Source organism: Mobula birostris, chromosome 3 (genome assembly GCF_030028105.1).
Source record: "Mobula birostris isolate sMobBir1 chromosome 3, sMobBir1.hap1, whole genome shotgun sequence".
Classification (NCBI taxonomy): Eukaryota; Metazoa; Chordata; class Chondrichthyes; order Myliobatiformes; family Myliobatidae; genus Mobula; species Mobula birostris.
Genome location: NC_092372.1, coordinates 47,423,816 through 47,439,833, shown reverse-complemented (window position 1 = coordinate 47,439,833; position 16,018 = coordinate 47,423,816). Strand labels below are relative to the sequence as shown.

At 41.5% G+C, this 16,018-nt stretch overlaps 1 protein-coding gene across 2 annotated transcripts in view; it reads right to left on the bottom strand.

Annotated features, from left to right (window-relative positions):
- The window catches only part of LOC140195018 (zinc finger SWIM domain-containing protein 6), a 180,732-nt gene that overhangs the window by 24,276 nt on the left and 140,438 nt on the right, over positions 1-16,018 (bottom strand). For both annotated transcript variants that reach the window (XM_072252579.1, XM_072252582.1), the window contains exons 8-10: positions 14,751-14,879; positions 8,348-8,608; positions 4,510-4,645 (exon numbers count right to left, since the gene is read on the bottom strand). In XM_072252579.1, the coding sequence (XP_072108680.1) occupies positions 4,510-4,645; positions 8,348-8,608; positions 14,751-14,879 (526 nt within the window). The remainder of the gene's footprint in view (positions 1-4,509; positions 4,646-8,347; positions 8,609-14,750; positions 14,880-16,018) is intronic.

Genomic DNA, 16,018 nt, shown 5'->3' with positions numbered 1-16,018 from the left:
TAGACGAATTTACTGTAGCCATCTTCCTCCAATTACACTCTGCACTGTTCACGACGAGTCCAGCATGCCTTCAGACGTTTTGTATGTCTTCCATCCACAATAGAGCTACTAATGGGATCAGTCCTCTGTCAACACCTCAATATCTCAACTCATTCCTGAACTGGTCCAATCACGTGCCCATGGTCATTTTCTTGACTGGCAAATAATAACAGAAATGCAGACGGATTTGCGCCATGGCCTCAGCTGCTTGCAACTTATAATGATGACTTGAATGAAATACTCCTGAGTAACATGGCCAAACCTACTGCTAACACAAAAATTGGGGCACCTTCCTTTACAATTTATTAATCCATCAATTTACCTGCAAAGGGATACTGAAAGGGTAAATGTTGAAGTACAAGTTGGGAAAATGTGATGTTACCCACTTCAGAAGAAACCTGAAAGTGAACATCATTCAAATCAAGTTCAAGATTAATTGCCATTCAGCAATACATGAATACCCATGAATACAGCCAAATGAAACAGCATTGCTCCAGGCCAAGGTGCAAAATACAGTACCCCAACAGTCATACACAGAACAAGGCACACTAGTACATATGAAAATGCAGTAAAATACAGTCACACAAAAAAAAAGTCCGAATCCCCCAGCCCATGAATGCGGTTGAACATAATATATCGTCTTCTCCTGAGCAAACACTGGAGGGCAGTGCCGACTCCAGTATGGACAACATGTTACACCGCCTCCAACACTCCGGGTGAGCCACCAACTCAGACACTTCTCTCTTGGGCAGCTGCAACTAGGCAACACCTTGTTAGAGGTCTAGTCCTTGCCACGACCAAGGCCACGCAGATCCCTTGCCTCCACACTGCCATTCACCAATAAAACAGTGAACTGTGCTTGCAGTGTTCCACATTACCAATGTCCAGCCGGGACTTGCAATCGCAAGAAAAAGGACTAAGATGATCACTCGCTGTTAGACTGCACACCCCTTTCAGGCATCGACTCCTCTCTGTTGCAGGCAGCAGAATGGGTACACAACAAGTCCAGCTCCCTCAGTTTCTCTACCCCCTCGCTGTTGGGGTAGACCTTAATGTCCAGCAGGGTCTTGCAATCGTAACAAAGACACTTAAAAAAGAAGACAATATCACCTTTGGTTAGCCCTGCAGGGGTCGCTGCATCCAAACGTGCCAACATCTTACTGGAAGTTGATGAAGATTACAAATACTAAAAGTTGTAGAACAAAAGCAGCTGCGATTCTACAACGTGTAACAAGAAATTAGCATGTCTGCGTAGCGAATATTTGGAAGGCCAATAGAATCCTGGCTTTGATTGCAGGAGGAATGAACCAGGAAGTTTTAGTGCGACTTTACAGGGTGAAACGACATCTGAAATTCCATGCACAGTTTCCGTATTTATGGAATAATATATTTGCATTGGAGGCAGAGAAATTCACTACATTGATCCCTGGGATGAAAGGGTTGGCACATGTTGAAAGATTAAGCAGGCTGGGCTTGTAATGATTTTGCACTATGTTTCCCTGCACTGCACTTACTCTGTAGTGGTACCAATACCCATTTGAACTTAGAAGAATGAAAAGTGATCTTAAAGAAACATTTAAAATCCTAAGGTCCAAGACCCTGAATCTTGGAGTCTTAATCACAAGATTAAGTCCCAAGATTCTGAGGGCGGTTTGAAAGGGTGAAGTATTAAATCTGGAAGCTAAGCTCTAGAATAAAGGGCTGCCCCATATTCAGAGATGAGGAGCAAGATTTCCCTTTACGGGTCAGGAGCCATTTAAATTGTCTACCCCAGACAGCTGCAGAGCCACAGTCAAAATCTTCAGTGCAGAGGCATTTGACCTACAAAAGGAGTTGGGGGACATGTAAAGAGACCATTTGACAAGGTGCCATACAAGAGGCATAAATGTAAATTAAGAGCCCAAGGCTTTGAAGAAAGTGTTTTAGCATGGATTGAAATCCAGCAGTTAGACAGAAAACAGAGTCGGAATAAATGGGCCATTTTTAAGCTGGATGGATGCAACTAGTGGAGTTCTCCAGGAATTCGTTCTTGGCCCACAATTGTTCACTATTTGCATTAATGACCCGGAGGAAGGTTTAAGTTTGCCAACGGTATAAAATTAGGTGAAGGGCATGTAATGAGGAAGCTGAGATTCTGCAACAGGGCATAAACAGATTGAGTGACTGGACAAAAACGTGGTAAACACAGTTTAATGGGAGGGAGCGCGAGTTCACACGTTTCTGGAAAAGGAATCAAAAGTCTGAAAATGAGTGAAGTACAAAGGGATCAAGATGTTCTAGAGCAGGAATCATGAAATGTTAGTAAGCAGGTTCAAAAAAAAGTAGTTAAGGCTAAGAACACTTCGGCTTTTGTTGAGAAAGAATTGGATTTTAAGAACAAGGTAAGGCCACATCTGGAATACTGCACAGTTTTGGTTTTGTTATCTATAAAAAAGAACGAGGAAGAAAAAATAAAGAAAGAGGCTTTCTCAAGTCCCAAGATTCACAGAGCCAATTCCTGGAGACGAGAAGATTCTCCTATCAAAAGCAGATGGATAGTTTGGTCCTGTGTTCCATAGATCTCATTAGATACAAAGATAGTCAAGAGAAAATCTGGAGCATTGAAAAAGGAAGTAACACTTCAATGTCCAACTGGAGACCTGATAATTTATGTTATCTTACTGTCTTTCTGTGGCTTATCTCATTTTACCATGTGTACAAAATGCTGGTAATAGGTCACATCTTTAACAGTTTCTAACGGTACGTGTGAAAATGGCTGATGCACACTGAATGACATTGCTGGATGCCCATCTGACCTGACAGAAACATCCAATATGCTGAAGGGTTTTGCACCTGGAAGTATCAAAACAACTTTACTGTGGCCACTAATGATCGCTAGCAATAATCGAATATGCATAATAAAGCTTTTCTCGATAAGTTGCCTGTAAAAGATGTGTTCAAGAACATCCATTTCCTAAACAAATGATTCAATGAAGTAACATAGAAACATAGAAAATAGGGGCAGGAGTAGGCCATTCGGCCCTTCGAGCCTGCAGCGCCATTCAGTATGATCATGGCTGATCATCCAACTCAGAACCCTGTACCAGCCTTCCCTCCATACCCCCTGATCCCTTTAGCCACAAGGGCCATATCTAACTCCCTCTTAAATATAGCCAATGAACTGGCCTCAACTGTTTCCTGTGGCAGAGAATTCCACAGATTCACCACTCTCTGTGTGAAGAAGTTTTCCCTAATCTCGGTCCTAAAAGACTTCCCCTTTATCCTCAAACTGTGACCCCTCGTTCTGGATTTCCTCAACATTGGGAACAATCTTCCTGCATCTAGCCTGTCCAATCCCTTTAGGATTTTATACATTTCAATAAGATCCCCCCTCAATCTTCTAAATTCCAATGAGTACAAGCCCAGTTCATCCAGTCTTTCTTCATATGAAAGTCCTGCCATCCCAGGAATCAATCTGGTGAACCTCCTTTGTACTCCCTCTATGGCAAGGATGTCTTTCCTCAGATTAGGGGACCAAAACTGCACACAATACTCCAGGTGTGGTCTCACCAAGGCCTTGTACAACTGCAGTAGTACCTCCCTGCTCCTGTACTCTAATCCTCTTGCTATAAATGCTAGCATACCATTTGCCTTTTTCACCACCTGCTGTACCTGCATGCCCACTTTCAATGACTGGTATATAATGACACTCAGGTCTCGTTGCACCTCCCCTTTTCCTAATCGGCCACCATTCAGAGAATAATCTGCTTTCCTGTTTTGCCACCAAAGTGGATAACCTCACATTTATCCACAAGTAATGTCAGAAATTAAAACATTTCCACACACTGAAATTATATTACTCAGTGTATAATTCCAAAGGTACATTAGTCTCCTTAGCTGGTGAGTTCTTGTTGTCCTGGGACTCAAAAACTTCTCATTTACCTGCTCCAATGCAGCAGGTGAAGATTTCAGTTATCTGCATTTTAACTCTTTTCTGCTGCATAATCACTGTACAAATAAAACAATCATTTCACCAGGTTGACCATAAATGACAGTTTGTCAATGCCATTAAATAACCTATGTCCAAATGATGGTTAGTCAAGAGGAGGGGTAGGGGTGGAAATGAAGGCAATTATAACCACGGCCATCCTGAGGTTTAGTTCAAATCTATTACAACATATTTATTATTCACACATTCACTAAAATCTCATTTTCAGACATCATGAATAATTTAATAAGATTTCAGTTAACGTCAGTTTGTCATTAAATACTCTAAAACTGTCGACAATCTAACTCCAACACAACCAGATTCTGTAGCACTGCAACACCGACAGATAGATTGGATGTCTGAGATGCAAGAACAGCATTCTCTTTACGCAGCCATTCATTGGACTGAGATGTGGATGCACAGGCTGTTCTTTAAGATTACTAATTAAGCAAATATGCTAGCAATGCAAAAAAAAATGGTCTGCAGCAATGACCAATACTCACCGCATCGCTCTCAGTGCAATTTTGTATGCCAACTCAGCATCATGAGGTAGGAGAGACGTAAAGAGATACTTAGCAAAGGTGTGCATTGGAACACTCTCTCGGTAGATTATTTCACCCAGACCACTGTAAGGCCCACCTAAGGAAAAAGGCAAATATTAGCCTCATTAATTAGCCTAATAGATATAGCCTAAAAATAAAATGCAATCTCTGTACACTAATCCAACCATTTCTATAGCTGTACACAATTAAAGTGTCAGATCATCATTGGGAGGGTATTTTGAAACATTTGGGAATTGAGTGAAGGTTAATGAGGCTATAGCCAATGCACCTAAGGTTATGACTTGAAAACAGAGTTGGTCAGTAATTGAGCAGGTTCAGAGGGAGAGACGAGATTTTGTACTCTGCTAAATCAACCAGATCTCTAGTTCAACAAATATTTTCCAAACAGGGAATATACTATTACATTTCTGCCCCCAATATCATTGCCTATATTGAACACCAAGCAGCCATCAAGAGTATATTACGTCTAAAAATTTACTTTAGAGACCAGAAAGACTGACAGTTAAATGCTGTACTGAGAAAGGGCAGGACTGATAAAGATGCATCTTTCAGGCAAGATGTAACCTGTGAGTTTTAATACTTTATATATTCACAAACGTATCCAAAAGCATTAAAGAATATTTTTCCCTGCCTCCTTAGCCAATGTTTATTCTTCATCTAAAATTATTAAATAAAAATTAACTGGTCATCATCTCTACATAGATGGTAGAACTCAGTGAACAAATTGAACGCACTTAAATGGGAAGTCTTAAGAATTCATCAGGTTGTATGAAGTAAGTTGTTTTGTTATTGGTATTCACGTACAGTTTCCAAAATGCTGTACTATTGAACATTCCATTCTCCCACCACCATTGCCCAGGGATGCATGGGGGCTTCTTCATAACATCTACCAGGTATATGGGAGAATGATTGTTGCTGGTAGGTAGTCTGGGGGTTGGTGGAGGTGTTGCTCTTCATTACCATTCTCCATGATTTTATTGACTGAGACACAGCAGGTTAAAGTCCTGTCTTACTTTGCCAACAGTATTTGCTAGATCACATGCATGCATCTAATATCACTATGTCAAATCTATTTATTTCTGGAAAATAGAAACAGGAAAAGTTTTAGATAAAGTTTGGACTATACATGAGGATATTGACACTTCTACTAGTTAATAACCAAGTACCAGCTCATTTCTCCAGTTCTGAAAAACTGTTTATAAATTAATTCCTTTCCAAAAAGGAATGTATGTTAGGTCACAGATCTCTCAGTGGGTGAGGATCTGGGGGAGAGTGACCACCGCTCCCTGGCCTTTAGCATTATCGTGGAAAAGGATAGAATCAGGAGAGGACAGGAAAATTTTTAATTGGGGAAGGGCAAATTATGTGGCTATAAGGCTAGAACTTGCGGGTGTGAACTGGGATGATGTTTTTGCAGGGAAATGTACTATGGACATGTGGTCGATGTTTAGGGATCTCTTGCAGGATGTTAGGGATAAATTTGTCCCAGTGAGGAAGATAAAGAATGGTAGGGTGAAGGAACCATGGGTGACAAGTGAGGTGGAAAATCTAGTCAGGTGGAAGAACGCAGCATGCACGAGGTTTAGGAAGCAAGGATCAGATGGGCCTATTGAGGAATATAGGGAAGCAAGAAAGGAGCTTAAGAAGGGGCCGAGAAGAGCAAGAAGGAGGCATGAGAAGGCTTTGGCGAGTAGGGTAAAGGAAAACCCCAAGGCATTCTTCAGTTATGTGAAGAACAAAAGGATGACAGGAGTGAAGGTAGGAGCGATTAGAGGTAAAGGTGGGAAGATGTGCCTGGAGGCTGCGGAAGTGAGCGAGGTCCTCAATGAATACTTCTCTTCGGTTTTCACCAATGAGAGGGAATTTGATGATGGTGAGGACAATATGAGTGAGGTTGATGCTCTGGAGCACGTTGATATTAAGGGAGAGGAGGTGTTGGAGTTGTTAAAATACATTAGGACGTTTAAGTCCCCAGAGCCTGACAGAATATTCCCCAGGCTGCTCTACAAGGCGAGGGAAGAGATTGCTGAGCCTCTGGTTAGGATCTTTATGTCCTTGTTGTCCATGGGAATGGTACCGGAGGATTGGAGGAGGCGAATGTTATCCCCTTGTTCAAAAAAGGCAGTAGGGATAGTCTGGGTAATTATAGACCAGTGAGCCTTATGTCTGTGGTGGCAATGCTGTAGGAAAAGATTCTTAGAGAATCATGGTCTGATCAGGGACAGTCAGCATGGCTTTGTGAAAGGCAGATCGTGTCTAACAAACTTGATAGAGTTCTTTGAGGAGGTGACCAAGCATATAGATGAAGGTGGTGCAGTGGATGTGATCTACATGGAGTTTAGTAAGGCATTTGACAAGGTTCCACACAGTAGGCTTATTCAGAAAGTCAGAAGGCATGGGATCCAGGGAAGTTTGGCCAGGTGGATTCAGAATTGGCTTGCTTCAGAAGGCAGATGGTCGTGGTGGAGGGACTACATTCAGATTGGAGGATTGTGACTAGTGGTGTCCCACAAGGATCTGTTCTGGGACCTCTACTTTTCGTGATTTTTATTAACAACATGGATGTGGGGGTAGAAGGGTGGGTTGGCAAGTTTGCAGACGACACAAAGGTTGGTGGTGTTGTAGATAGTGTAGGGGATTGTCAAAGATTGCAGAGAGACATTGATAGGATGCAGAAGTGGGCTGAGAAGTGGCAGATGGAGTTCAACCCGGAGAAGTGTGAGGTGGTACACTTTGGAAAGACAAACTCCAAGGCAGAGTACAAAGTAAATGGCAGGATACTTGGTAGTGTGGAGGAGCAGAGGGATCTGGGGGTACATGTCCACAGATCCCTGAAAGTTGCCTCACAGGTGGATAGGGTAGTTAAGAAAGCTTATGGGGTGTTAGCTTTCATGAGTCGACGGATAGAGTTTAAGAGTCGCGATGTAATGATGCAGCTCTATAAAACTCTGGTTAGGCCACACTTGGAGTACTGTGTCCAGTTCTGGTTGCCTCACTATAGGAAGGATGTGGAAGCATTGGAACGGGTAGAGGAGATTTACCAGGATGCTGCCTGGTTTAGAAAGTATGCATTATGATCAGAGATTAAGGGAGCTAGGGCTTTACTCTTTGGAGAGAAGGAGGATGAGAGGAGACATGATAGAGGTGTACAAGATAATAAGAGGAATAGATAGAGTGAATAGCCAGTGTCTCTTCCCCAGAGCACCACTGCTCAATACAAGAGGACATGGCTTTAAGGTAAGGGGTGGGAAGTTCAAGGGGGATATTAGAGGAAGGTTTTTTACTCAGAGAGTGGTTGGTGCGTGGAATGCACTGCCTGAGTCAGTGGTGGAGGCAGAAACACTAATGAAATTTAAGAGACTACTAGACAGGTATATGGAGGAATTTAAGGTGGGGGGGTTATATGGGAGGCAGGGTTTGAGGGTCGGCACAACATTGTGGGCTGAACGGCCTGTACTGTGCTGTACTGTTCTATGTTCTATGTTAAAAGCTAAAACTGCACACTCCTTTTCTTGTGGGTTAGAGAAAATCATGTTTTTAGATTATTTGAAGGATATCACTTGTTCACATTTAAGGTTATAATAATCAGGATATGCTAACACATTAGAAAGGAAAGGTGTGTTTGTTTCTACAATTTGCCCAGCAACATTCTCAGTCTTTGCATTGGCAGCAAGCTCCAGTACAAAGGTAGACTGGCAGGTAGATTAAAGTACAACATTAAGTACACAGAAAGCAAAGTAGTAATCCATAAAGGCAATTTTAGCCTAGTTAAACTTACCTTCTAGTAGGAAGACAGCTTGTTTTCGAAAAATTTTCACCAACATGTCATCTAATTCTATCTCCTGAAGCTTTGCAATCAGTTGTTCCTCATTGCGACACACTTTCTCCTGTGCATACAAACCATCAGGCATTATTCGCTGCTGGCCTAATCCAATCAGGGCTATTTCAACAGCTAATGTTAAATAAGATTCCCCATCTTCCAGGAACTTGTGCGCTGGTAGATGTTGATACTCAAGCAACTTCAGCTGCCCCATTGTTTCTGTGAAAATAAAACCAGAGGCATACATAAATGCATTACGTTTTTTGTATGTGAAACAATATTCATTTAAAATACAGCCATAACAAATTTTTGAAATATGGAACCAAACTATAGTTGTAATGAGGAAACTCATTTCAGCATACTTGCTGTCCCTGGGATCATAACCCTACATTATTAAGCACCTCCAGCAGTCAAGGAAGTAAATGCAGCCACTGTATGTTCAATTTTGAAAGCTCTAGCCTGCATGCATATTTGTGACGTGCAGTTTAAAAAGAAATGTAGAGGGCAATTTGAGAACCACATTTTAGGAAGGACGTGGTTGTACTGGAGGTGCAGAGGAATGCACAGAAACACAAGCTGCACAGAGACGTGCACACAGCCCAGTCCAAGGACACAAACCATCCCCATCAACAGCAAGGAACCCCATCATCAAGCTTACACCCCTTGTCACCCACCCTGTCACCTCCTATTCCCTCCTGCACAGCCATCCATTTTTCCTTCAACCATGTGCCTATCTAAGAGCGTATCAAATGTTCCAATGTATTTGCTTCCACCACCATCCCCGGCAGAGCATTTCACGCACCTACCACTATGTGTAAAAACCTACCACTGATATCCGCCTATACTTCCCTCCAATCACCTTAAAATTATGGTTACCCTATTCGCCATTTTCGCCCTGGGATTCCTCGGGAACGCTTCAACTATGGGCAGAGAGCAAGCAGGCTGGTTTGTCTTCCTTGAAGAGGAGGTGATTGGGTGGGTGACAAGGGACTGGTGCAGTGGAACTGACAGAGGTATAAAAAAAAATGATGAGAGGCATCGAGGATAGACAGGAAGAAGCTTTTCCCCTGGCATATGAAGAGGAAGTGGCTTAGATGGGATCAGAGGACGAATCTTTTCACTCAAAGGGTGGCAGAAGTTTAAAAACACACTGCCTTTAGGTGAGACAGAGAGACAGAGAGACAGAGAGACAGAGAGACAGAGAGACAGAGGATTTAAGCAGCATCTGGAAATGCACTTGACGAGCTGAGGCGAACTGGCTACAGAGCAAGTGCTGGTGAATGGGATGAGGTATAGGTACGTACTCGATGGTGACATGAACATGGTGGGCCAAATAGCCCGTTTCTTTACTGTATGATGGTCCAACTTCCATTCATCCAAATAAACTTGTGTACTGCAAGTTAAACTCTCAGAAGCCTTCAAGCAGACTGCTTGAAACCAGGAAAAAATGAAAACCACCTAAGGTACAGTCGATGTTTCAGGCACGCAGCAGGCCAGGCAGTATCTCTAGGAAGAGGTACAGTACCGCTTCCTAGAGATGCTGCCTGGCCTGCTGCGTTCACCAGCAACTTTGATGTGTGTTGCTTGGATCAGAGCCACTGGTTAGTCATTCCTCGATCAGACCACTAGAGGGATCCCAAAGGGTAAAAACAACCTCTGCACTCAGTCCTTTTCCCAGCAACAGTGCAATATGATAGTAATCAGGGAAAAAAAAATTGGTTTAAAGATCAACCTACGGACGAGATTAATTCTCCCCACTGAACCACATTCATTACTGCTTCTCCCATCACCAATCCCCAACCCCCGCCCATCTGACCCCCAGAAGGCCTGGTTAAAAATAGCTCCGGCCGAGTCTTTTCATTAACAGCAGCCCTTTCACACAACAGTGACTACATTTCAAAAGTACTTTGTTAGTTGTAAAGCACTTTGGGGCATTCTGAGCCAATGCAAGCTGCTGTATAAACACAAGCCCTTCTCTGTTAATTTTGCAGGTTAGAAACTCTGAGGACCAAAAGCACAGACCGCACTGTGGACAACGTGATTGTAATCAACAGTATGAAACTGGAAATCCAACAAGAATGAGAATTCAAAACAGCAAAGCGAGAAAGTATCCCTCTGAACCATTTACACGGCCTGAGAATTTTAAATCAGAAACCCTCATTTTATTTACCAATTTGAACCGGGTAAATCAACTAATCTAACCAATTAATTTTTAAAATAATTAACTCAAATTGCCAGGAGTCAGTTGACAGTAGAAAAGACAAGCACCGTCACCCCTCACAACATCTGCTGGGTTTTGTAATAACTTCAGCTCATTGTTACTGAGCCAGAATCAGAGGGACAGTGCAGGGAAGGAGATGCAATTGCTTCCAAAGATACTTCGGTACTTGGGTATTATAACTGGAGGAAAAGGCCTGGCTTAGTTAGTGTTTTAGATTTAGTTAATGGCTGGGACAGGAAGACATGACTGCAACCCAGTCAGTTCCAGGGTCTAGATATGTACTGGGGAGGCCAATCCTGCCTCCTGCTTGAGGCAGAAAAGGATGAAAACAAAAATGGCTGGAAAAACAGGCATTTGGCCCTGGGGCTGGGATGTTCTGTACAATGCCATATGCTCATTGTTGTGGATCTATTGTCAAATGAGCATAACCTGTTCTTTGTACATGATTATTAGGAGTGTCAAATGTTACAGGAAAAAGGCAGGAGAATGGGGTTGAGAGGGAAAATAAATCAGCCATAACTTGACTCGATGGGCTAAGTGGCCTAATTCTGCCGTCTAAACTACAATATTGCGTTGACTTTTTAAACCTACTCCAAAATCAACCTAACGTTCCCAATAGCCCTCCAGTTTTCTTTCATCCACGTGCTTATCTAAGAGTCTCTTAAAATGTCTCTAATGTATCTGCCTCAACCATAATATGCATCAGTGCATTCTATGCACTCACCACTGTAAAAAAAAATTCCCATCTCTGACAACCCCCCACACTTCCCTCTAATCACCTTATATCCTTTCACATTAACCATGACCACTACAGGGGGGGCAGCAGTGGCTGTCCACTTGTCCGCTCTAACAATGCCTCTCATCTTGTACACCTCTTTCAAGTTACCTTTCATCCTCCTTCACTCCAAAAAGCCTTAGCTCACTCAACCATCAAGATACACTCTCTAATCGAGTCAGCATCCTAGTAAACTCCCTCTGCACCCTCTCCAAACATCTACATCCTTCCTAAAATGAGGGGACGAGAACAATATTCTAAATGTAGCCCAAGCAGAGTTTTATAGAGCTGCAACATTACCTCACAGCTCGAACTCAATCCCCCAAGAAATGGAGGCCAACATGGCACACGCCTTTGTAACTACCTTAACGATTTGCACAGCAATTTTGCGAAAAATATGAACTTGGACACCAAGATCCTTCTGTTCCTCTACACTGCTAAGAATACTGCCACTAACCTTGTACTCTGCTACAAATTCAACCATCCAAAGTACCAATGCAAACTTCTCCAAGTTGAATCTCCACTTCTCAGCCTAACTCTGCATCCTACCAATGTCCCATTGCAACAGACAACCTTCTAAACTATCCACACTACCAAACTTTGATATTTGCAAACTTACTAATCCACCCTTCCACTTTCTCAAAGTAACTTACAAAAATCATAAAGAGCAGGGATCCAGGAACAGATCCCAGCAGAACACCACTAGTCACCAAACTCCTGGCAGAATATTTTCCAGCTACTACTACCGTCTGACTTTTTTGGGCAAGCCAGTTCTGAATCCATGCAGCCAAGTTTCCCAGGATCCCATACCTCCTGATTTTCTGAATGAGCTTACCACGGGGAACCTTTCTGAATGCCTTAGTAAAATCCATATACAACACATTCATTGCTCGAACTTCAAATTGTTTTGTAAATTCCTCAAATAAGTCAATCAGGCTCATGAGGCATGACCTGGCCCTTATAAAGCCACACTGACCATCCCTAATCAGACAATGCTTCCCCAAATGCTCGTAAATCTTTTCTCTAAGAATCCTCTCCAGTAGTTCGTCCACCACTGATCTATAATTCCCAGGGCTATTTTTATTGCCTTCTTGAACAATCAAACTATGCCTGCCATCCTCCAATCTTCTGGTTCTACTCTTGTGGCCAGTGAGCACAAAGATCATCACCAAAGGCTCAGAAATCTCTTCCCTCGCTTCCTGTAGTTACTTGGGGTATATCCTGTCCACCTCCAAGGAATTCTATACAAAAGTTTTTCAAGATTTCCAGCACATCCTCTTTCTTAACCTCAATTTGCTTCAGCATATTAGCCTGTTCTATGCTGTCCTTAGATTTGTCAACATTCCTTTCACTGGTGAATAAAGTATTCATTGAAGACCTTCCCTACCTCCTCCAACTCCAGGCACGCTTCCTCTTTTATCCATGATCACTCCTACCCTCGCGACTGTTCTTCAAGGACATGTAGAATGCCTTGGGGACTTTCCTTAATTCTACTCACTATGTCCTTTTCATGTCCATTTCTAGTTCTCCTAAGTCTTGAGAATAAGGTCCGACTGCTCCCTGCCCTGTACCGGAGTTAATAACATCTACTTTTAACTGAAGTAGATCTTGAAAGTGGTAGGGAAGAATCCAGTTGGTGATCCACATTAAAAAAAAACACTTAATTCTCAAACTAGCAATGACAGTTTGCTGGAAGTCTGATCACCTGAGCAATTAAAAACAGAACTACAAGGTAGTAATGTTTTAAATCAATTGTATTTAAATGTTTTACTGGAGTATGCATCTTTAATGTCTTTATATATTGTTATACATTTTACAGTTTCATTCATTTTTAAGTATCTTTTTTTTTTAAAAAAAGGGCTGCTTTCTTACATAAAAGGAACAAGTTTGACAGGTAGCCAAGCCACTGGGAAAGCCAGTAAGCATGGCTTAACCACCTGTCAAAGCTGTTTTCCAGCTGTTCTCTAGGTAAGGCTCGTTGTGTAGCAATCCCCAGCCCACTTAAATGGCTTGCAACAGGTGGGCTTTCAGGATCTTCCCAAACGTGGAGAAAATGTAAGTCGGTAGAACATATGTAAACTCATTTCTTTGTAAATCCAGACGAAGGTTTGGATTTTGTTAAATATGAGTATTGCACCAAAATAAAAACATGTTTATTATTACTCTACTTTTGCATTAATCAAATGTGTTAACTGAAACTAATTGACAGCCTTAAATTAAATTCTTAGGAAACAAGCCAGCCCCAGTCCATCACTCCACCCATATGCAGATTGGTGAATCCAATAGTTGGTATAGTAACTAGGGTTTTAAAGTATTAAGAACTGGCAGGTTTAGGCAAGGTAAATAGAGACGTACACATAAAGAGAAGTTAAAGTCAATACAGTAATGTCCGGTAGTAATTTGGATATAGAACTGTGTAACAGGATCAAAGCACTTAATATTGTATTGGGATTAGAGTCAAATAAGAGGAAAACATTCAAATCATTCTATCCACATGCACAATGCACTCATAACAAATTAGATGTCATAAAAAGAGTCATCCTTACTGAGGCATTGTGGCCAAGATAAGAAACTAAACATTCCAGAGAACATGGTTTTAATAAAATAGCCAATATATCAAGCACCAGCAGTAGCCCTGATAATAACACCCGAAAAGATCTTGGTATAGAAAATTAGTTATGTAGAGCCAGTATGAGAGAGACTAGTTTTCTCAGCCCCCGGGCAGTAATTTGTTTTATTCTGTGTTTGATGCTATGATTAGAAGACGATGAAAGGAGGAGTATACATTAATCACCCTGCACTTCAGTCTCATGTAGAAAGGGCAAACTAAATTAGCAAAATGTGTACATGGCCTGCAGTTAAGATCCTTTTGCAGGCAAATAAGTGTTACAAAACTATTTTAGACACAGCATTGTGCAATGAGACAGGGCTAACAAGTAATATGAGAGTAAATGAAGCCTCTGTGGAAAACTGAATGGAAGATTCTCATAAGTTTTATTGCGAACTGGTTAAACCCAAAAAAGGGCTCTCAAGTGTAAATAAGGCTGATTAAATTATCTAATTTCCTCTCTATTAAGAGAAATTATTTGAAGAAATAATTAATAATTCCCTTGAGGAATAAGACTCTCCTTGCGATGGTTAACTAAAATTTAATTTAGGCATCTATTTTCACCCTGCTGAAACCTGAATATCAAAGCAAATGAAACTAACATCTAACTGAATCTTATTAGATCAGCTAATGTACAATTTCTTTTTCAGGTAAACTACTTGTACTTCACATCCTTAATATTGCAGACAACACTGCGACTCAAACCAAAATTTGAATTGTGCCTGGGAAGAGGCCATCAGATGGCAATTCCAAATACCTGTGAATTCCGAATACCCAGAATTTTCATCATCCACTCTGCAGGTATCCATTAGTGTGCTGAACAGGCAACCAATAGGGTCCAATGGGTGACCTACCCATCCTTCCAGATTGGTTATTGTTGTAATACCTTTGTGAAGAAACAGTGTTTATTAGGAAATAATCGGTCAATAAACTTAATCAATACAACTAGCAATTAAAGATTACGAGACTGTCAATGCAAATTTATTTTTATTTACCCAAACATGAAGTTAAGACCTAAACTAGTACAGTCACCAAAATACATGATACACTAAAAGGATGCAATTGGATTTTATTAATATTTAAATGAGACTGGTGTAAACGATCACATGTTTACTTAACTCTAGGGTTTTGGAGACAGCTTCAATAAATTTTCCCAAATAATTGCCAGTATTTACAAAGTGCTCTTAATATATTAAAGCATTCAATCTTATCACTGAGCATTACAAAGAACAAAATTGACTGTGAGCATTATTAGAGAATATTAAGACAGATGACGAAATGCTCGGGCAAAAATCAGATTTCAAGGGGTCCCTTGATGATGACAGAGCAGAGGAGGGTGCAGGAGCTGGGGTGTGAAAAGATGAAATATCCCCTAGTGGCCTCAACTAGAGAAGGGTAGCAAAGTGGAGCAATTATAGCAGAGAAAATGAGCAAAAGGCCAGAAATGGTAGAACAGACTGATTTCCGAGTTCTGTGGTGCTGGCAAAACCAATGGAAATCAGCAGCGAGGGCCTTCAAAATCAAGTAGGAAAACGTAGAACCCACTGGAAAGAACTAACAAAGGCACAAGATTGATGGTGAACTATTAGTTCAAACCTGGCTAATGCGCTCGATTAACTTCAATTTTCATCGGATAGAAGATGGAAAGTAGAATCAAACGACAAAGTAAAAATTCTTTGTGATAGAGCTCCATTTAGTAACAGATGGGACAGCAAGACTGTGAATGAATTCGTTCAACCAACAGATTGGTTCAACCTTAGACTGTTGACAGAAAAAAAGATGAACTTGCGGCTAAGGTATCACGTCTGTGGTGTAGTCTAAAGATGGTGCCCATGGCCTTCCCAAAGCAAACTGCAAGGAACTTCTGCCCACCAAATATCTGATAAGAGAAATGCAGTGTACCACACCAGAGGTGGGGGAAAAGATTCTGAAACGAGGTAACAAGGTTAAGTTGGATATTTTCATCCTAAATGTGCATCTTGAAGTTGCTGGTGAGCACAGCATGACATGGGAATGGAACACAAA